The 22,978-nt window shown below is 45.8% G+C and overlaps 1 protein-coding gene across 6 annotated transcripts in view; it reads right to left on the bottom strand.

The window, feature by feature from the left end:
- The window catches only part of LOC139280557 (putative tetratricopeptide repeat protein 41), a 107,069-nt gene that overhangs the window by 41,680 nt on the left and 42,411 nt on the right, over window positions 1-22,978 (bottom strand). For 5 of the 6 annotated variants that reach the window (XM_070900051.1, XM_070900046.1, XM_070900050.1 and 2 more), the window contains 6 exons: window positions 22,123-22,362; window positions 20,711-20,909; window positions 12,461-12,618; window positions 5,850-5,989; window positions 3,192-3,375; window positions 1,776-1,923 (listed from right to left, as the gene is read on the bottom strand). In XM_070900051.1, the coding sequence (XP_070756152.1) occupies window positions 1,776-1,923; window positions 3,192-3,375; window positions 5,850-5,989; window positions 12,461-12,618; window positions 20,711-20,909; window positions 22,123-22,362 (1,069 nt within the window). The remainder of the gene's footprint in view (window positions 1-1,775; window positions 1,924-3,191; window positions 3,376-5,849; window positions 5,990-12,460; window positions 12,619-20,710; window positions 20,910-22,122; window positions 22,363-22,978) is intronic. The other variant, XM_070900049.1, reaches the window with a different exon arrangement.

Raw genomic sequence — 22,978 nt, 5'->3', positions numbered from 1 at the left:
GGAGGGTAGGAAAGAACAAAAGAGAAGGTCTGTGGTAGGCTGGAGTGCAGGAGAGATTTACATGTCAAAAGGGATGATCGTGCACGGCAAAAGCGGTGCTCACTATTGTGCAATGACTGCATTAGTAATTGGAAATATTTTAAAGGGCTGGATTTTTGGGTCTTCTCCGCTCTATTTTTCGCCCCGGAGTGCCGCAATAGCAGCGGTGAGGTGTTCTGGCCGGGTGGTCAGCCTCCAGCGCCCTGCAGCGATCCTCGGGTCCGGTTTAGTGGTGGTGGTGCTCGAGCTGTGCTTGGTGCGCAATGCCCCGGTGCGAGTTTTGACTCTTGTCCAGCCCGAAAGCGTGCCTTGCACTGACTGCCTGGGAAATCAAGGCGGCAACAATGCCAACAGCGGAGAGGTAGGTAATAGACTTTGAGGGTGTCCTTGAAATGTTTCCTCTGCCCACCTGGGGCTCGCTTGCCATGTAGGAGTTCCAAGTAGAGCGCTTGCTTTGAGCATGCGGATGATGTGGCCCGCCCAACGGAGCTGGTCGACTGTGGTCAGTGCTTCGATGCTGTTGGCCTGATCGAGAACACTGACGTTGGTGCGTCTATCCTCCCAGGAGATTTGCAGGATCTTGCAGAGACATCATTGGAGGTATTTCTCCAACGATTTGATGTGTCTGCTGTATATGGTCCAGGTCTCTGAGCCATATCCTGGCCAAAGACCGCCCTAAGTGGAGGAAGAGCATCCGGGAGGGTGATGAGCATGCAGAAACCAAGCACAGGCAGCGGAAGGAGTGTGTGGCAAACCAGTCCCACTCACCCTTTCCTTCAACCACTGTCTGTCCCACCTGTGACAGAGACTGTAATTCCCATATTGAACTGTTCAGTCGCCTGAAAACTCACTTTTAGAGTGGAAGCAAGTCTTCCTCGATTTCGAGCGACTGCCTATGATGCTGAGGTAATAGACTCCTAAGGTAATTTTTTTGCGATTTGTATTGTGGTGGCGTGGGCAATGTTTTGGGAATGTTTCTGTGGTATTTTTCTAGTCCCCCCGAGGCCCGGGCGTCTCTCGGAGTGCTCCCGGCCCAGCTCCCTAGCTCGGGAGTTTCCCATCCTAGCACCCAATGAGAGGTGTACGCCGCCTCCCTTAGCACTGCGCCTCCTGACTCAGGGCCCAGCTGGCCAAACTTACGTACTGTTCCCAGGCGCTAGCTTTCCCGCCCTGTCGCCATTATCGCTGCAAAAACATAAAAGCCGAAAATCCAGCCTATACATTGAATCTACAATTTACCCACAGTGTTGTACAATATACGAAATCAAGGGCATGGTCATGTAGTGGTTATGGTACCGGATGAGGTAATTTGAGAAATTGAATTCAATAAAGCTCGTAATTGTTACCATAAAAGCAGCTGAATTGTTGCAACAATTCACTAACGTCCTTCGGGGAAGGAAACCTACGTCATCCTTACCCAGTTCAGCCTACACGTGACTCCAGTCCTGCATTACGTGGAATGCCCTGTGAAGAGGTTTAGCAGGGAAACTAAAAATGCACAATAAATATGGCTTGTCAATGTTTACTACAACCTGAGAACATTTCTTTTTAAACAAGTAAATGCACAGAAGTTGTACGAACACAATCTTTGACAAAAAATACACCTGTAACTTTTTTTTGTCCCATATACTCCTGTGAATTGCCTTGGGACATTTCACAACGTTAAAGGCGCTATATAAATACAAGTTGTTGATGTGATTGAAGGACAGGACAAATTAACTAATAAACAAACTCACTTTCGTAAACCTTCAAGAATTTTTAAGCTTGCTTCTCCACGAGGATTACAGGTCTTTTTAGCAGCTCTCCTGGCCTTCTGCAGTATGTCATCAACATCAGTTGAGCCTCCTCGCATTATTACATTAGCCAGTTTACACAACAACTGCACTGTAAGATAAATTAGCTCTGTTCAATTATCTCTGTTTTTTTAAATTTAACTTAAAATGCGACACACTATGATACATATTTATTGCCACAGCTAAAGTGAATTATTTCCTTCCTTGTGTGAATACTAATGCTATTTAGCAGCACACAAACCGAGTGATGCTGTTTAATCCCACCTTCTAACAGTTATGTAAAATTTCCATTAATGGCCTGGTACAAATGGCAGAAGCTGAATGAATCTCCATCCATGTGCCTCCATGTGTACTAGAATGTAGTACATTACCAAAGACCACACAGGAGAACAAATATATATTCCTTATATGAAATCAAATTAGAATGGTGAGAGTTATGAGTTGTTACATAAACTGGGGAACACTGATGGATATTGGCTCATTGTGGTTTACAGTATCCCCAGAACTTGTGAAACACATTACAGCCTTCTTAATACACTCCACGATCATCTAGTATATGATACAAAATACATTTTCCTGAGTGACATGTAGGAACATAGAACAGGAGAAGGCCCCTTGAGCCCGTTCCACCATTCAGTGAGATCATGGCTGATCTGTGACCTAACACCTTTGGCCCACATCCCTTAATACCTTTGGTTAACTGAATTCTACCAATCTCGGATTTAAAATGAACAATTGATCTAGCGTCAATTGTCGTTTGCAGAAGAGAGTTCCGAACTTCTACCACCCCATGGGCTAGAAATTGATCAGCCTATCACCGTGTTTCTCGGCAGTATTCCTTTGTTTTGGGCAGTCATTCCTTCATTGGGTCATCAGGGCCTTACGCCGGCGGTTTCGAAATACCGCTGGGGAGCGGGCCACCGGCGTGCATCGCTGGGAAAACCGCTCCCACCCGTTTGATGGGAGCGGTGATCCGCACTTGTGCAACAAAAAACACCCACCCAGTCTTGGCAGCCTTTCGATGGACGGTAGATATAACACCCTGCAAAAAAAGGTGTCAATGGTTTTTTAATTATTTTGCAGCGATTCAGTTAAAAAGGCTCCTTTGAATGTTTTCCGATGTTTTATTTTTTATTTTCTGAAACAATATTTTTTGTGTTTTCCCCCCTCCCTGGAGGTGGATTCTAATTGCCAAGAATCCATCTGCAATGCCCAATTTTCCCGCTGGGCGTTTTTTTTTTCTATTTTTTGATCAATTTTCCGCCGGCGTTAATTGCAGAATCTTAGCGTTTTTTGGGCAGTAACGGGCGGTGGCGGCCTTTGATCAATTTCTAGCCCATGAAACATTTGTTCCATTACCTGTGTGCCTTAAAATATCTGGAAGATGTTTCCTGATATCTTTTGATGCATAATCAATACTGTGCAAAGCCTTTCGAAAATGCTTTTCTGCGTCCTGTAACTTTCCCCCACTGAGATACAGGTCTCCGATGCTGTACTGCACTTTGAAATAAATCTCTGTTTCCCTCAGGCTCAGAGGACATGACTAAAATCAATCAAGCACATGTTTCAGAATTAGATTGCAAGTGGACTTTCCAAAGAGACAAGAATGATATGGTCAAGACTTTTGCGAGTATTCAATTCTGTGTCCTCTCTGTCAAAAAGACTGCCTACTTCCATCTCCTTACCATTACCTGCCTCCATTCCTATCTCAGCCCTGAAATCCTTGTTTAACACCTCCAGACTCGATTACTTCAATACTTTGCATCCTCCGGCTTCCTATGCTCAATCCTCCAGAAACATCAGCTCATCTAAAACTCTGCTGCCCACGTCCAATCCTGCACCAAGTTTCATTCCCCCATCACGCACATTTTTGTTTATCTACATTGGCTCTTGCTCCACTAAAGCCTCAAATTAAAAATTCTTACCCTTGTGTTTAAATTCCTCCATGGACTCACTCCTCTGTAACCTCCTCCATCCCTACAACCTCCCTCCACCCCGTACTTTTGATTCCTCTGACTCTGGCCTGTTATGTATTCCCCCACCCCCTCTATTACACTAGATCCCTCCCTAGACCCCTCTGCCTCTTCACCTGCTGTAGGTCTCTCATTATAAAAACCATCTCTTGTTTTTATTATTCATGTGGGCGCCTCTGGCAAGGCCAGTATTTTTTGCCCATCCCTCATTTCCTTGAGTAGATGGTGGTGGGCCTTCTTCTTGAACCGCTGCAGCCTGTGTGGTGAAGGTGCTCCAACAGCGCTAATTCTTGTTACCCAATGTAGTGGTTAGAATAGCTAAGAGCAGTTAACAGTTAACCACCTTGGTGAGCCCAGTGTTCCCTCTTATTTCTTTTGGCAGCACGACCCCTTTAAAGGGCTGCACAGTTTCATGCATGCGGACTTTTCACAGCTTTGCGTGCACAAAACTTTGCATTGAAAAAGCCAGTCCCGATTTGAGTGCTAGTGCTGTTGGGCTCCACAAGCGCAGGCAGCAAACCGAATGTAAAACTGCCAGGACCTGCCTGGACTGACTGCAGCAAATAAAAGTGCCGAAAGTGTGCAGTATAAACCCAAGCAAACTAATCCCTTTCAAGTGTGCAGTTGAGTATTTACACTAAAAACCTCACGATTTAGTTCTGGTGTAACTCAACAATAAAATACTATGAACCATTTACAAATGTTGGTCAAGGTTATATGCATTTTTGTATAGAAAAATCCACATACTTCCGAAAGCTACTCTTATACAAGAGGATTTTTTAGAAAATGCACCGCAACTTTAAATATCCGTAGAATATGTTCATGGAATTAACCATGCAGAAACTATGCCAGTGTTTAAGCTCCACAAGTGTCTTCTCCCATCTTACTTCATCATATCCTATCAAATTATCCTTTTATTGCTTTCTCCCTCATGCACTTATCCAGCTTCCCCTTAAATGCATTTGCGCTAGTCGCCTCAGCTATTCCCTGTGGTAGCGAGTTCCACTCTCTCAGTAAATAAGTTTCTCCTGATTTCCCTATTGGATTCATTAGTGACTATCTTGCATTTATGGACCCTAGTTTTAGATACCTCGCAAGTGGAAATATTTTCTTTACATCAAGGGGAAATTCAAGTCCGCCAGAATGCTGGCAGACCTACTTTTTTGGGGAGTTTTTTCTGCCGGGAGCATTGAGGCGGCCTTTCGGCACTTAGTAATTCTTTTAACGTTGGACCGAAAGTCGGTCATAGTGGGGGCGGAAGTGCGGCGGTAAGTCAGGCTGAGGGGCAGAATTTGGGGCGGGATTGAGACTCATTAAAGGTGAGAGACTCGAGCATTTTTTACTTTGCCCACTGGGCCACCCAGGAACAATATTTTGCCGGCCGATCGGGAAGTCGCCCGGCAAATATAACAGCATGGCAGCCGCGGCAGAGGGCCCTCCCCTTGAAGGGCCGCTGTGCTGCTGGGCCACGCACACTCAGGATAAGGTGCACCAACAGAGAAAGCTATCGGGGGCACCGCGCGGCGGGCCAACGATTTTTTCCCCCTAAATATGGGTCAGAGTCTGCTGCAGGTGAGGGATAGCGGCGGTGTGCATTTTCATGACATGCATGCGGCGGTCATCAGCAGCGGGGCAGAAGTGGGGAAAAATCCCCGACCTGAATTTGAGTTGTGCTGCCAATTGACTGCAAAACGGCAGCCATGGGATTCCGCCACATGGCCTGCCGCAAACGGGCGATAACGGGTCTTACCAAGACCCTGAACTTCAGCCCTAGGGTTTAAAACATTTTTAAACTTTGTGATCTCGATTTTCATAATTTCATGTGTCAGGGGTGTGAATGTTTGTTCTTGTTTTAGTGCAGCTTATGGTATTATTGCATCTCAACAAAGTTTGTAATTTAATGAAACATTTTTATCCCAAAATACGTTAAAAAAAACTGAGGACAATAATTGTTATAAAAAATAATCACTGCGATTCTATCTTGTCCTTCTGAATGTTATCCGTATATTCTAATACAATCACACTGAGAATTGTTTAATTTTACCTCTGGCAGCAAAGCATGGGCAATTAGAAGCAATTCTTCTGCTGCTGTGGTCTTGTCAAGTTCTTTCAGAAACTCTGCAGTAAACCATATCAAAGTAGCGAGACAGCAGCTCTCATAACTCACCATTTCACTGTCACCATCTGCAATGACAAAAATTAATTCTTCCAAGCATAGTGAATGTTTTTCCATTGGCAGGGATGTTCGCTGTAAGCTGCACTTTGTACTCCGTGACCTGTTCCCTTTACATTTCTACGCATGCACGATATTTCCGATGTAATAGTTTGTGTGGGACCTTGCAGATTACTGCGCAGCCACGGATGCGGCAGCTTAGAGGGAACATTGGTGCCTGATATACTGAACTGATTGTAATGTGTTTAAATCGCAAGTCAGGAGTGTGATGGAATACTCTCCACTTGCCTGGATGAGTGCAGCTCCAGCAACACTCAAGAAGCTCGACACCATCCAGGACAAAGCAGCCCACTTCACTGGCACCCCACCCAACACCTTCAACATTCACTCCCTCCACCACCGGCGCCCCCTGGCTGCAGTGTGTACCATCTATAAGATGCACTGCGGCAACTCGCCAAGGCTTCTTCGGCAGCACCTCCCAAACCCACGACCTCTACCACCTAGAAGGACAAGGGCAGCAGGCGCATGGGAACACCACCACCTCCACGTTCCCCTCCCAGTCACACACCATCCTGACTTGGAAATATATCGGCCATTCCTTCATCGTCGCTGGGTCACAATCCTGGAACTCCCTCCCTAACAGCACTGTGGGAGCACCTTCACCACACGGACTGCAGCGGTTCAAGAAGGCGGCTCACCACCACCTTCTCAAGGGGCAATTAGGGATGGGCAATAAATGCTGGCCTTGCCAGCGACGTCCACATCCCAGGAACAAATTTTTTTTTAATTGAAAAAGAAAGACTTGCATTTATATAGCGTCTTACATGGCCTCAGGGTGTCACAAAGCGCTTTACAGCCAATGAAGTACTTTTTGAAGTGTAATCGCTGTTGTAATGTAGGAAAGACGTGATCACTTGAATGTGAGGAATTGAATATAATATCTCCAAGTTTGCAGATGACACTAAGCTGGGTGGTGGTGTGAGCTGTGAGGAGGACGCTAAGAGGCTGCAGGGTGACTTGGACAGGTTAGGTGAGTGGGCAAATGCATGGCAGATGCAGTATAATGTGGATAAATGTGAGGTTATCCATTTTGTTGGTAAATACACGAAGGCAGAATATTATCTGAATGGTGACAGATTAGGAAAAGGGGAGGTGCAACGAGACCTGGGTGTCATGGTACATCAGTCATTGAAAGTTGGCATGCAGGTACAGCAGGTGGTGAAGAAGGCAAATGAAATGTTGGCCTTCATAGTTAGGGGATTTGAGTATAGGAGCAGGGAGGTCTTACTGCAGTTGTACAGGGCCTTTATGAGGCCGCACCTGGAATATTATGTTCAGTTTTGGTCTTCTAATCTGTGGAAGGACGTTCTTGCTATTGAGGGAGTGCAGCGAAGGTTCACCAGACTAATTCCCGGGATGGCAGGACTGACATATGAGGAGAGACTGGATCGACTGGGCTTGTATTCACTGAAGTTTAGAAGAATGAGAGGGGATGAGAGTATGAGAGAAAGCTTGCTGGGAACATAAAAACTGACTGCAAAAGCATCTATAGATATGTAAAGAGAAAAAGATTAGTGAAAACAAACGTAGGTCCCTTGCAGTCAGATTCAGGTGAATTTATAATGGGGAACAAAGAAATGGCGGACCAGTTAAACAAATACTTTGGTTCTGTCTTCATGAAGGAAGACACAAATAACCTTCCGGAAATACTAGGGGACCGAGGGTCTAGTGAGAAGGAGGAACTGAAGGAAATCCTTATTAGGCGGGAAATTGTGTTAGGGAAATTGATGGGATTGAAGGCCGATAAATCCTCAGGGCCTGATAGTCTGCATCCCAGAATACTGAAGGAAATAGCCCTAGAAATAGTGGATGCATTGGTGATCATTTTCCAACAGTCTATCGACTCTGGATCAGTTCCTATGGACTGGAGGGTAGCTAATGTAACACCACTTTTTAAGAAAGGAGGGAGAGAGAAAATGGGTAATTATAGACCGGTTAGCCTGACATCAGTCGTGGGGAAAATGTTGGAATCAATTATTAAAGATGAAATAGCAGCACATTTTGAAAGCAGTGATGGGATCGGCCCAAGTCAACATGGATTTATGAAAGGGAAATCCTGCTTGACAAATCTTCTAGAATTTTTTGAGGATGTAACTAGTAGAGTGGACAAGGGAGAACCAGTGGATGTGGTATATTTGGACTTTCAAAAGACTTTTGACAAGGTCCCACACAAGAGATTGGTGTGCAAAATTAAAGCACATGATATTGGGGGTAATGTACTGACATGGATAGAGAATTGGTTGGCAGACAGGAAGCAGAGAGTCGGGATAAACGGGTCCTTTTCAGAATGGCAGGCAGTGACTAGTGGGGTGCCACAGGGCTCAGTGCTGGGACCCCAGCTATTTACAATATACATTACTGATTTGGATGAGGGAATTGAGTGTAATATCTCCAAGTTTGCAGATGACACTAAGCTGGGTGGCGGTGTGAGCTGTGAGGAGGACGCTAAAAGGCTGCAGGGTGACTTGGACAGGTTAGGTGAGTGGGCAAACGCATGGCAGATGCAGTATAATGTGGATAAATGTGAGGTTATCCACTTTGGTGGCAAAAACACGAAGGCAGAATATTATCTGAATGGTGGCAGATTAGGAAAAGGGGAGGTGCAACGAGACCTGGGTGTCATGGTACATCAGTCATTGAAAGTTGCCATGCAAGTACAGCAGGCGGTGAAGAAGGCAAATGGTATGTTGGCCTTCATAGCTATAGGAGCAGGGAGGTCATACTGCAGTTGTACAGGGCCTTAGTGAGGCCTCACCTGGAATACTGTGTTCAGTTTTGGTCTCCTAATCTGAGAAAGGATGTTCTTGCTATTGAGGGAGTACAGCGAAGGTTCACCAGACTGATTCCCAGAATGGCAGGACTTACATATGAGGAGAGACTGGATCGATTGGGCCTGTATTCACTGGAGTTTAGAAGGATGAGAGGGGATCTCATAGAAACATATAAAATTCTGACGGGACAGGACAGGGTAGATGCAGGAAGAATGTTCCCGATGTTGGGAAAGTCCAGAACCAGGGGACATAGTCTAAGGATAAGGGGTAAGCCATTTAGGACTGAGCTGAGGAGAAACTTCTTCACTCAGAGTTGTTAACCTGTGGAATTCCCTACCGCAGAGAGTTATTGATGCCAGTTCATTGGATATATTCAAGAGGGAGTTAGATATGGTCCTTACGGCTAAAGGGATCAAGGGGTATGGAGAGAAAGCAGGAAAGGGGTACTGAGGTGAATGATCAGCCATGATCTTATTGAATGGTGGTGCAGGCTCGAAGGGCCGAATGGCCTACTCCTGCACCTATTTTCTATGTTTCTATGATCTCATAGAAACATACAAAATTCTGATGGGTTTAGACAGGTTAGATGCAGGAAGAATGTTCCCGATGTTGGGAAAGTCCAGAACCAGGGGTCACAGTCTAAGGATAAGGGGTAGGCCATTTAGGACCGAGATGAGGAGAAACTTTTTCACTCAAAGAATTGTGAACCTGTGGAATTCTCTACCACAGAAAGTTGTTGAGGCCAGTTCGTTAGATATATTCAAAAGGGAGTTAGATGTGGTCCTTACGGCTCAAGGGAGCAAGAGGTATGGAGAGAAAGCAGGAAAGGGGTTCTGAGGTGAATGATCAGGCATGATCATATTGAATGGTGGTGCAGGCTCGAAGGGCCGAATGGCCTACTCCTGCACCTATTTTCTATGTTTCTATGTAGAACGGTCCCCGGCACAAGCTACATGGTCCACTGGGGAATCCTGGCGGGGGTGGGGATGTCTGGGGAAAGGGGAGGCTCACGGATTCCTTATGGGGTCCAGAGTAACACTCCTGCTCCTCCTGGCCCACCAGGAAACTGAACAAAAATTTTTTTTTTTTAAACTTATCTTACTGGTACTCTTCTGGCCCTGGATGTTGTTCCCGGGATCGGAGCCCAACCTGAACATTTTGGCTTGGGGCAGGTATCCTTCCCTCCTGCAATTGCAGTTAGTCAGATAGTTACAGGGAAGGACCGGCCGTTACTAGTTTCATTTTAACTCCGTCCCCCTCCCTCCTCACCCTGCCTGCTTTCCGTCAGATGGGCGATGTTAAAATTGTTCCCAGAAAGTGTAACTAGAATAAGAGGCGGGAGATATACAGGTAGAAAGTCTTGCATGGAAACCTGGTAAAGTGCAGCAGGCTCCAATAGCCCAAATTAGAAGAGAACATGCCAAGGGTGCACGCCACATTGCCAGCATGGTGGTCTGATGGAGGAGGGCCCAATCCCAGTCCCAGCCCCCAACCTCCCTCCTCCTCCTCCCATCCCCGGAAACACTGGCACACTCATCCCACATTGCTAGCATGGTGGTCTGATGGAGGAGGGCCCAATCCCAGTCCCAGCCCCCAACCTCCCTCCTCCTCCTCCCATCCCCGGAAACACTGGCACGCCCATCCCACATTGCTAGCATGGTGGTCTGATGGAGGAGGGCCCAATCCCAGTCCCAGCCCCCAACCTCCCTCCTCCTCCTCCCATCCCCGGAAACACTGGCACACCCATCCCACATTGCCAGCAGCTGCCAGAGGGAGTGGCAGCTATAAGTAAGGTCTAAAGTTGTTAAAGTCAATACTAAGGCCAGAAGGTTGCAAAGTGCCGACTAGAAAGGAACAAAAACACCTTTGATCTTGTTTGGTGTACTTTAAAAAGACAAACAGGAACCTACTATTAAAATGCATATTTTGGAGCTGTTAATTACCCTTTTTTTAAATGATTAGGAAACTAAGATGATGGACAAAACCATCTTACAGCATGCTACCAAGGATGAAAAAAATTACAAGAGATGAGTTAAATCAGGGAGTGGTCATTAGGTGATGCCAAGCTTGGCAATGGTTGGGAGAAGAAAGACTATGATAGATAAGTATGCAGGTACAGCAAGTAATCAGGAAGGCAAATGGAATGTGGGCCTTTATTTCAAGGGGGATGGAGTATAAAAGCAGAGAAGTCCTGCTACAACTGTACAGGGTATTGGTGAGGCCACACCTGGAGTACTGCGTACAGTTTTGGTCTCCGTATTTAAGGAAGGATATACTTGCATTGGAGGATGTTCAGAGAAGGTTCACTAGGTTGATTCCTGAGATGAAGGGGTAGTCTTATGAGGAAAGGTTGAGTAGGTTGGGCCTATACTCATTGGAGTTTAGAAGAATGAGAGGTGATCTTACTGAAACGTATAAGATTCTGAGGGGACTTGACAGAATAGATGCAGAGAGGATGTTTCCCCTCGTGTGGGAATCTAGAACTAGGGGCATAATTTCAGAATAAGGGGTCGCCCATTTAAAACAGAGATGAGGAGGAATTTCTTTGCACAGAATTGTGAATCTTTGGAATTCTCTACCCCAGACAACTGTGGAGGCTGGGTCATTGAATATATTTAAGGTGGAGATAGACAGATTTTTGAATGATAAGGGAGTCAAGGGTTATGGGGAGCGGGCAGGGAAGTGGAGTTGAGGCCAAGATCAGATCAGCCGTGATCTTATTGAATGGCGGAGAAGGCGCGAGGGGCCAAATAGCCTACTCCTGCTCCTATTTCTTATGTTTTTATGTTCTTATAAGGGCCCCCAGTATTTACGGTGAGGTGGGGAGGATAGTGGGGTGGCTGAAGAATCCGGCAAGGCCGGGGAGGCAGAGATCCTGTTGAACCTAATGGCAGGATCGCATTAACCTTTTTTGGTTCCATTTCCCGCCTGGTAGCCGGCCAAACTGACAGCCTGGCAGAGTTGCAGGCCTTGATGAGTCTTGATTTTAACATGTGACGAGTATGAAAGAGTATGTGAAACTTAGAAGGAATAAAGCGAGAGTGTACCACTGAGAAAAGGCTTGGCTCAGTGGTAGCATTCTCGCCTGAGTCAGAGCACATAATCTAGGCAGATAGTTGGTGCAGTAATGGGGGAGCGCTGCACTGTTGGAGGGGCCGCCTTTTGTTAAGCCGACGTTAATACCACTTCAAAAGTATTTAATTGGCTGTAAAAGGGCTTTGACACATCCTGAGGTTGTGAAAGGTGCTGTACAAGTGCTTTCCTTTAGGAGGAATAAGAGAGGAAAGTTCAGAGGCGTGCCGATGATGGGAAGAGGCAAGAAAAGATGTAATGGGAAGTAGGCGAGATTGGAGTCTGAAGGTGAGAAAGGGGTTGCCTATCAAATAACAAGTTTTTCTTGCATCTGGTCTAAACGTGCAAGTGGTATGATAGAAGACAAAATTAATGAATGGTGAGTTTACAAAGCATTCATTAAAACCACTACTTAAGGAATCTGTGTGGAAGGTTAAAGAACAGGGCCACCTGCTGGTAACTGATATATTTCCACCTTTTACAAGATCAAATGAAATTTTACAGATGAAATTTTTACAGTAAGTAATCGAGAAGAACATTCTTTCATGGTACCTGTGAACATTATTGTACAGTTCTTACTTGATGATACGTTGGACGTGCCCAGCAACTCATTCACCATGTTGTGATAGGTGACTGCAGGATCGAAGCCTGCCTCCGATAACACATGCCAGTGATGGACAAGGTCCAGTTTCAACTGATATGAATGCTTTGTATTCTGGCAAATTAGATTCATGATTCTAAAGGAAAAAGAAATAGCGTCTTTTATTTAAAAACCTGTCTTATGACATACCTCTGAAAGTTAGGTCATTGTGCTGCCATTGGCATTAACCTCCCAAAAGCAACTAAATACACTTCAAATAAACACCTGGGGTGGGGCGATTTTAACTGCCAGCAGGTTCGCGGTGGGAACACGCTAGTTTCGGTTACATTCCCGCCCATCGCGGTGAGAATGAGGCCTCGGGCGCCATTAGCATTCCAGGTGGGAAGTGGACAGGAAGCGGTGATGGCCTACGACATTGAGGTAAGCACAAGGAGTCGGGTTCCGGGGGGCTCTGGCAGTGGGAAGATGAGGTGGGGACGGAGGGGTGTGGAGTCCAGGGCGGGGGGCATAAACTCTGTACACTGGCTTCCAATTTCCACAATGGTTCAAATTTTAAATTGTCGTCCTCGTGTTTGAATTCCTTCATTGCCCCAACCCTACAAACCCACCACCCCAAAATATAATCCTCCTAAAACCATAGGAAACCTCCACCAGCAGTCCCCCCGACATGCACCCCGCCCTGACTTCACCCCACCATTGGCAATCATGTCTTCAGCATAAATGCTGGCCTTGCCAGCAATGCCCACATCCCAGGAACAAATTTTTAAAACCTAGATCAGACATTCTGGAATTCCCTCCTTAAAACCTTCTGCCTTTCTGTCTCCATGTCTTCCTTTAAGACCCTCCTTAGTACCCACCTCTGTGACCACACGTTTTGGTCACCCCTCCTAATAAATCCTTTGGCTGGACACCTACTTTTTGGTTATCGTGCTTCAGACCTTTTTTAACATTAAATGCTCGATATATATTCCCAGTTTAAAAGCACCTAGATTTCATGATAAGCTTAGAGTACTGGGTCTTTTTATTCTGGAAAAGCATAGGCTTTGGAGAGATTTCATTGAAGTGTTTAAAATGATGAAGGGACTAGTCTGCGTGGGCAGACTATCTGAATTAGATAGTTAGGGAAAGCGAGGAGTCATGCCCATAAGCTATGCAAGCATAGGACTGGGGTAGATGTCAGGAGATTGTACTTTTACGCAGAGGGTTGTAGACACTTGGAACAAGTGACCAACTTGTGTGGTGAATGCAGATTCGCTGCTACAGTTCAAAAAGGAGCTGGACCAGTTCCTTGCTGCAGCTAATATCACTGTGTACACAGGTAGGCGGGACATTGAGTATGTACCTCATGGTCACTGTGATCTCCTGGAACTCAATTTGATCTATCTTCGGGAGTCAGAGAGGAATTTCTTAGATATCTGGCCTCTTGAGCATCATTGATTTTAATCGCTCAACCACTGGTGGCCGTGCCTTCAGCTGCGTAGGCCCTAAGCCTCTCCGCCTCTCTACCTCTCTTTCCTCCTTTAAGTCACTCCTTAAACCCTACCTGTTTGACCAAGCTTTTGGTTACCTGCCCTAATTTCTCCTTATGTGCCTCGCTGTTAATTTTTTTTATAACACTCTTGTGAAGTGTTTTACTATGTTAAAGGCGCTATATAAATGTAAATTGTTTAGTTTTTCCCTGAATTGCCTGAGGAATTTTTTTAATCTGTTATTTTTTGCCTCTCCCAGATTACATGACTACAAGTTGTAAGGTACTGGGGGGCCATGATGCTTAGTTCTGTCCTGACTGTTTGGGTCAGACTTGATGGACTAGCCGCTCTTTTCCTGTCCATCTTTTCATATGGTCGCAGGTCGTTGCCTAATAATTTGTCCAAACTTGCAAGTTAATCAAATCTGGTGGTTTCCATTGAAAGATGACTACTGTGCAGCCTGACATGAAATGAGGAGAGGCAACCTCGATCCAGTCTCATAGAATAAGATTGTCTTTTGATTCAGAATGAAAGAACTTGGTGATTTCACTCAGACAAGCAGGAAGGTTGGAGAAATGTTCAGGTCGGTTTCATGCAGTAGGAGGGGCTTGTGTCAGTTCCGATTGAAGTAAAAACAGGAAATGGTGGAAACACACTGCAAGTCTGCTTGCATCTCACAAGAGAAATAATGGGTTAGTGACTTAGGTATAGGCGTTCCGTCATAACTGTTCCAATGAAGGGTTTGTATCTGTAATGTTAACCCACCCCCTTCCCCTTTTCAGAGGCGGATAGACCTGCCGTGTATTTACGGAACTGTAAAGTCCTGACCCTGCAGTACAGATTCACACGAGGCACATATTGAAGTCAAGGTCACTGAGGACCTGCACCTTTATTACACAGCTCTCGAATGCCACACTTGCCTGAGACCTGTCCTTATATACCTGTCTGGGACAGGTATCCAGTGTCTCCTGCAAGTGCACCCCTGGTGGTAAGGTAAGCTTGTGGTTGCAGGTCATCTCTAGTTACAGTCATGTATAGCATGGTAAGATACAGTTATGTACAGTAGTGTGAGATACATGACATCACCCTCCCCCAAGGTCTTATTATCTTTATAGGTTCAGTCTCTCAGGTGGTCTACGCTCTCGCGTGGAGCGTCTTAGTTGTGGTTCGGTTGTTTGCCTTGGTGCCTGTTTTTCTTTCGGTGTGATTGCTGGTATCTCGCCTGGGCTGTCTGTTTCGTTCAGTATGATTGTTGGTGTCTCGCCTGGGTTGTCTGTTAGGATTGCTCTTTCCTCAGGTTGTTCCCTCTGTCTGTCCACCAGGTGTGGTGTGAGTTCCACATTGTAGTCTGCTTCTGGTTCAGCAGTGTTGTTGGTAAATCTACTTTTGACTTGGTCTACATGCCATTGTCCATTTGTACTACCAGTAGTCTGTTTCCTTCCTTGCCTGTTACTGTCCCTGCAAGCCATTTGGGACCCCTGCCATAGTTTAGCACAAACACTTTGTCCCCTATCTCATTCCACCTCCCCCTCAAATTTTGGTCATGGTCAGTCAGCTTACGGCACTTTGCCTCAACGATTTCATGCATGTCTGGGAGGATTAATGAAAGCCTTGTCTTTAAGGTCTGTTTCATCAATAGTTGTGCAGGGGGAACTCCAGTCAATGAGTGCGGATGAGATCTGTATGCCAGCAGCAGTCGTGACAGGCGGCCCTGCAGCATGAGACCTTGGATTTTGAGCATGCCTTGTTTAATGATCTGCACTGCTCGCTCTGCCTGGCCATTGGAGGCCGGCTTGAACGGTGCCGTCCTAACGTGATTTATGCCATGGTCACTCATAAAATCTTGGAATTCTGTGCTGGTGAAGCACGGACCATTGTCACTGACTAATATGTCAGGAATGCCGTGCGTTGCGAACATGGTTCCAAGGCTCTCCACAGTGGTGGAGGTTGTGCTCGAATTTAAAATGGTGTATTCGATCCACTTTGAAAATGCATCTACAACTACGAGGAACATTTTGCCCATGAATGGGCCCGCGTAGTCTATGTGCAGCCGCGACCATGGTTTGGTGGGCCAGGGGCTCAGGGGGGCCTCCCTGGGGGCATTACTGAGTTGGGCACAAATGGTGTACCGTCGGACGCAGAGCTCCAAGTCCGCGTCAATACCAGGCCACCAGACGTGGAAACTGGCTATGGCCTTCATGAGAACGATCCCCGGGTGCTCGCGGTGGAGCTCCCGGACAAATGCCTCTCTGCCTCGCAGAGGCATAACTACTCGGCTGCCCCACATCAGGCAGTCTGCTTGTCGTGACAGCTCATGCATGCGCCTATGGAAAGGTTTGATCTCCTCGGGGCAGGCATCGCGAGTCTCTGCCCAGTCACCAGTTAAGACACATCTTTTTACAAGGGATAACGTGGGGTCGCTGGTCGTCCAGGCTCTGATTTGGCGAGCCGTCATGAGTGAACCTGTGGACTCAAAGGCGTTGATTGCCATGACTATCTCACAGTCCTGTTCGTCAGACCCTTCCGTGGTCGCCAGGGGTAGCCTGCTAAGCGCGTCGGCACAGTTGTCTGTGCCTGGTCTGTGCCTTATGGTGTAATCGTAAGAAGCCAGCATGAGTGCCCACCGTTGAATGCGTGCCGAGGCGTTGGCGTTTATTGCCTTGCTCTCGGATATTAGGGACGTGAGGGGCTTGTGGTCGGTTTCTAATGCGAACTTGGCCCCGAAAAGGTATTGGTGCATCTTTTTGACACCGTACACGCACGCGAGCGCCTCCTTCTCCACCATTCCGTACCCGCGCTCCACCTGCGAAAGTGACCTGGAGGCATAAGCTATGGGTTGTAATTTACCTGCACTATTGATATGTTGTAAAACGCACCCGATCCTGTACGCTGATGCATCATATGTAAGAACTAGCTTTTTACCTGGATCAAAGAAAGCCAAAACACTGTTGGAACATAGAAGGTAGCGTGCCTTATTGAAGACGCATTCTTGGGCGTCTCCCCAAAACCAATTACACCCCTTTCTGAGTAGCACGTGGAGAGGCTCCAGCAGCGTGCTTAAGTTCTGCATAAAGTTCCCAAAGTAATTGAGTAGTCTGAGAAAGGCACGCAGTTCTGAGACATTCCGGGGCCTGGGTGCCAGACGAATTGCTTTGATTTTGGACTCTGTTGGGCAGATTCCATCAGCGGCAATCCTTCTGCCCAAAAATTCAACCTCGGGCGCGAGAAACAGGCACTTGGATTTCTTAACTCTTAGGCCTACCCGATCCAACCGCATTAGTACTTCCTCCAAATTGCGGAGATGGGAGTCGGTGTCCCTGCCCGTGATAAGTATGTCGTCTTGAAATACAACCGTCCCCGGGATGGACTTGAGCAGACTCTCCATGTTGCGCTGGGATATAGCAGCTGCCGACCTGATGCCGAATGGGCATCGATTGTACATTAAAAGGCCTCGATGTGTGTTGATGGTGGTGAGTAGCTTAGACTCGTCGGTCAATTCTTGCATCATATACACAGATGTGAGATCTAGTTTTGAGAAAGGTTTTCCTCCAGCCAATGTGGCAAATAAGTCCTCCGCTCTGGGCAGCGGGTATTGGTCCTGAAGGGAGACTTTGTTTATGGTAGATTTGTAGTCCCCACAGATTCGTACGGATCCAACAGGGTTCATGACTGGGACGATGGGACTTGCCCAGTCTCTAAATTCCACGGGTGAGATAATGCCTTCCCGCAGAAGCCTGTCCAGTTTATGTTCAATCTTTTCCCTCATCACATAGGGCACAGCTCTAGCTTTGTGATGGACCGGTCTGACATCCTGTGTGATGTAGATTTTGACTTTAGCCCCTTTGAAGGTGCCCACACCCGGCTGAAAGATTTGTTCAAATCGACTTAGAACTGTTGAGCAGGAGGTCCGTTCCTCTGACGACATGGCATGAACATCATCCCATTTTCAGTTTAGTTTTGCCAGCCAGCTTCTCCCCAGCAGTGCTGGGGGGTCTCCGGGGACAATCCACAGGGGAAGTCGGTTCACTGTCCCTTTGTGTGTGACAGAGAGCATGGCGCTGCCTAGGACTGGTATGATTTCTTTGGTATAGGTCCTTAGTTTGGTGTTGACCCTTGTGAGTTTTGATCTGTCTCTTTTATGCGGCCACAGCTGTTCAAATTGCTGAGCGCTCATGAGAGATTGACTCGCTCCCGTATCCAGCTCCATGTTGACAGGTATCCCGTTGAGTAGGACCCTCATCATTATTGGAGGCGTCTTGTTGTAAGAGCAGTGGCCATTGATTGTGTTGACCCGCTGTACCTCGGTGTCCCGGGTACTGTCCCCACCGTCTTCTGGTCCGCTTTCCGACCCTTCCGATTCGTATATCAGCCGAGCTGCCGTTTTTCTGCACATGCGGGCCAGATGCCCTGTATAGTCGCAGTTTCTGCAAACAGCATGCTGAAATTGACACCCCCTTGATGAGTGCCTTCCCCCACATCTCCAGCACAGACTGCTTCCATTGTTTCCAAAGGATGAGCTGCGTCTGGCTGATCTCTCTTGAGCTTCTCTCAGTTTGTAGTTGATTGCTCACATTGTGGGTTGATGAGGTGTGAACGGCCGTTCATGTGGACCTTGATGGCTTCTGGCGCCACTGCCTGCTGTTGAGGGCCTGCTCTCCTGCCTTTGTCTGTGTGTGGGGGTAGCGGCTTGTTTTACGCTGTGAACCCCTTGTTCCGATGTTTCGTTAGTTGTCGTACCCGCAGTGTAGATCAACCTCTCTTCTTCTTCTACTGCCAAGAATGTCTGTGCAACCAGTGCTGCTGCCTCTCGGGTCAAGTTCTTGGTCTCTATGAGCTTTCGGAATATGCCTGCGTGGTCTATTCCCTCAATAAAAGTCTCTCAGTACTTCTCTCCTTAGTTCATCGGAGAACTCACATAAGCTAGCCAACCTCCGAAGTTCCGCCACGAAGTCGGGTATGCTCTGGCCCACACAGCGTCTGCAGTTGTAGACCCTGTGTCTGGCCATGTGTAGGCTGCTCCCTGGCTTCAGGTGGTCTCTTACCAGTGTGCTCAACTCTTCAAACGACTTGCTTGCTGGTTTCTCGGGTGCCAGAAAGTCCTTCATTAAGGCGTATGTTTTTGAGCCACAGCTGGTCAAGAGATGGTCTTTTCTCTTGTCTGTCTTATCGTCGCCTAACCAGTCTTTGGTTACGAAGCTTTACTGGAGCCTTTCTATAAAGTCCTCCCAATTATCTCCAGCATTGTATTTTTTATCTGAGCCGTTGGTCGCCATTCTGTGGATTCTGTAATCCCATAACTCGGTCGCCACTGTAAAGTCCTGTCCCTACAGTACAGATTCACACGAGGCACATACTGAAGTCAAGGTCACTCAGGACCTGCACCTTTATTACACAGCTCTCAAATGCCACACTTGCCTGAGACCTGTCCTTATATACCTGTCTGGGACAGGTATCCAGTGTCTCCTGCAAGTGCAAGTAAGGTAAGCTTGTGGTTACAGGTCATCTTTAGTTACAGTCATGTATAGCATGGTAAGATACAGTTATGTACAGTAGTGTGAGATACATGACAGGAACATTCTGCCTTTTTACCAGATTTCCAACATTTGCAGTTTTTCCTTTTTAGTCTCTGAAGTTCAGACTGGAATAGGTGATAAAAGTAGCAAAGAGAGTCATCCTGTCCTGCCGATGGTTCATGTTATCAGTGGGAGCAAAATGAGCAGCATTTCTTCCTTATGGACACACTAATATACACATTTAAGGGGTGATATTGTGAATGCAGCTCCCAGGACAGAGCCCTATCCAGTGGGAGCGCCGGATGGAAAATTGTGGGATTTGTGCCCGTGACTTTCCATCCTGTGGTCCCAGCAGATGAGGTTTAGTGCTGGGATCACTCATTCAGAAAACTGACCCGTTCACCTTTATTAAATGATTACTTGCAGTAAAGTGAGTCAACTCTCGTTTTTGAATAAACATTTACCGGGCAACATGGTTTAATTTCCAGCATGCTTTTTGAATTGGTCTGCCAGGCATTTCATGTAGCTGATGGGCCAAATGTCCTGGTGCACTGTATGTCAGCCATTTCCTTACTGAGAAGCAAGAACAAAGGGGTGAATTTAGTGCTTCTGGACATAAGGGAAATTCCTCCTGAAGTGATAAAAATAGTATATGGCTATTTTTCTTGCAATTAACAATTGCAGAGCCAAAAGCTGTGCATTTCAAAAGTATGTCCCTGTGATTTTGGTAGCGAGCCATTAATTGCAAAGAAAAAGAGTCGTTCTCACGTATTTCATCAAAGAATGCACTTTGGGCACTTAATCTTTCTGGTCAGCTTCAATAAAAGTTTGTTTCAATTCAATAATTTATTTCAATTCGTCAGAAATGTATCACTCCTTGGAGGAATATTGCAAAGCCATCGAAAATGAATAAGCATCTCACGAATACAAGAGTAAACTTTGCAAGGTTCCACGCTGCCCAAGATCCAGTAAGCACTTGTGTGTGCAAAGCCCTGAGGCCACCGCAAAAACTTCTTATGGTCTCCTCCACCCACTTTCACAGTGCACCAAAAGTATGATGAGGTGAATGAGGGAGAAAAAAAAGCCCAAGAATTACATTTTAAAATGTACCCGCATTATGAAATGTCAAGTGAAAGCATTTAGTCGTTGTATGTTGTAAAGCTACTTGATAACAAGAGTATAAAATATAAAAGTTTTAAATGCAATAATTAAACAGCGTCACAAATAAGAAAATATTTGGACTTACACTGGATTAGAAACAACGGAACACAAATCACAGAGGTTTCCACTCATTTTCAAATGCCAAGGTAACTCTTGGTAAAGTTCCAGGGTTAAATTTTGCTGTGAAAAGTACTCGTCAAGTAGCTGGTGAAGGCTGGTCATTTTACAATTAAAGGGATTTTGATAAGAGTTGATAGTGGATTCACTGACTGGGGCAATACCACCTGCAATTAGAATAACACACATGGAACTAAGCATCGAAATATATTTTTTAAAGCAGTAAGTTACAAGCACACATTTCTCACTGCCACTGAATACATTTTTAAATACACTGTGAACATATAAGTAATTCTTATTGTACTGTCATTTTCAGCTCTAGAATTGGGAAAATCTTTTTCTTCTTCATTAAGCAGCAATATCACATGACTACAGAGCAAGGTTATATTAGCTTTGCAATAGCGCCAGGCTTTGCAATTTTGGTGATGTGTAAACCTTGTACTTTATTCTTCTTCTCTCAATTTGTGGCAGTACATAACATTTGTGGGATGTCACTATTGAGAACGATCATATTAATGTCAGCTGTGGCTCAGTGATAGAACTCTCGCCTCTGAGTCAGAAGGTTGTGTGTCCCACTCCACGGACTTGAGCACAAAAATCTAGGCTGACACTCCCAGTGCAATACTGAGGGAATGCTGCACTGTCGAAGGTGCCGTCTTTCAGATGAGACGTTAAACCCCGGTCATGAATGCCTTCTCAGGTGGATGCAAAAGATCCCACAGCACTATTTTGAAGCAGATCAGAACATCCTGCTCTTCTTCGAATAGTATCATGAGACATCTTACTTGATCAAGTAGACAAGGACTCGGTTTAGCATCTTATCCAAAAGACATATATACAAACACACAAAGCATATAGATGTCATGCACCATAACCAAGTCACCCGAGCATAATGCAGATGCATTCCAAAAACTCATTTAGTTGGGTTAAGTAACGGGGCAGTGTGAACCTTTTCATTGCATCAGGAATAGAATTTACTTGCACCTAAGAACATAAGAACATAAAAATTAGGAGCAGAAGTCGGCCATTCAGCCCCTCAAGCCTGCTCTGCCATTCAACAAGATCATGGTTGATCTTTGATCTCAACTCCACTTTCCCGCCCAATCTCCATATCCCTTGATTCCCCTCGAGTCCAAAGATTTAGCTATCTCAGCCTTGAACAATTCAGCATCTATAGCCCTCTGGGGTGGAGAATTCTCTAATTGCACTTTGCACTACTGTTGCTGCAGGCACAAATTTTGCGTTCACTTCCTGGCAATTAGTTACCACTGAATAAGTACAATTACTTTTATGAATATATTTCAACTGGGCATTACAAATAATGCCAAGGAAATATGCCTCTAAATGTTCCTTTCCAATTTTAACAGGTGAATTTTATACCGAGAAGGAGATATTCTACAGCATCCTGTATAGATTGGTGGGTGAAATTCAACAGTCCATCTGGCCTTTCTCGTATCCATTCCATGGAGGCAGCACAGAAGAGAGCCCAGTCCAGGCTTCTGACCTCGTGTGTCCCTTTATAGCCTAGGTGTTTCAGAAGCTGCTGGATGTCCTTTTTATTCAATCCACAACGCGATACACGAAGCAGACAAAGGACATCAACTATCCAGCCCTTCATTCCTGAAAACATGATGCAAAAAGAATTACAGAAATATAAAAAGTACTTCTATGTGCGGGAAGAAGTTTTAAGATCTGTGAAAATAATTAAATAGTTACAGAGTATGTACGTTTCATTTTCATTCCTTTAATTCTTAATATAAATTTATTTTAGAGGACAGAGTAAACTTTGTGAAGCATTGTGCTACCAGTGGAACATAGGAACAGGAGGAGGCCATTCAGTCCCTCGAGCCTGTTCCATCATTCAGTTAGATCATGGTCACGCTGCATCTTAACGCCAACCACCCACTTTGGTTCCGTAACCCTTAATACACTTGCCTAACAAAAAATAATCAATCTTAGTTCTGAAATTTTCAATTGACCCCCAGCATCAACAGCTTTTTTTGGGGGGAGAGAGAGTTCCATATTTCCACCACCCTTTGTGTGAAGAAGTGCTTTCAGACATCACCATTAAATGGCCTCACTCTAATTTTAAGGTTATGCGTCCCCTTGTTCTGTACCAGTGAAATAGGTTTTCTCTATTTACCCTATCAACTCCTCTGATCATTTTAAACACCTCAGTGAGATCACCTCTTAATCTTCTATATTCGAGGGAATACAGGCCTAGACGATGCAAGCT

This window comes from Pristiophorus japonicus, chromosome 15 (assembly GCF_044704955.1).
Source record: "Pristiophorus japonicus isolate sPriJap1 chromosome 15, sPriJap1.hap1, whole genome shotgun sequence".
NCBI lineage: Eukaryota > Metazoa > Chordata > Chondrichthyes > Pristiophoridae > Pristiophorus > Pristiophorus japonicus.
Note: the sequence above shows the minus strand (reverse complement) of the source record. Positions and strands in the feature narration are given on the sequence as shown.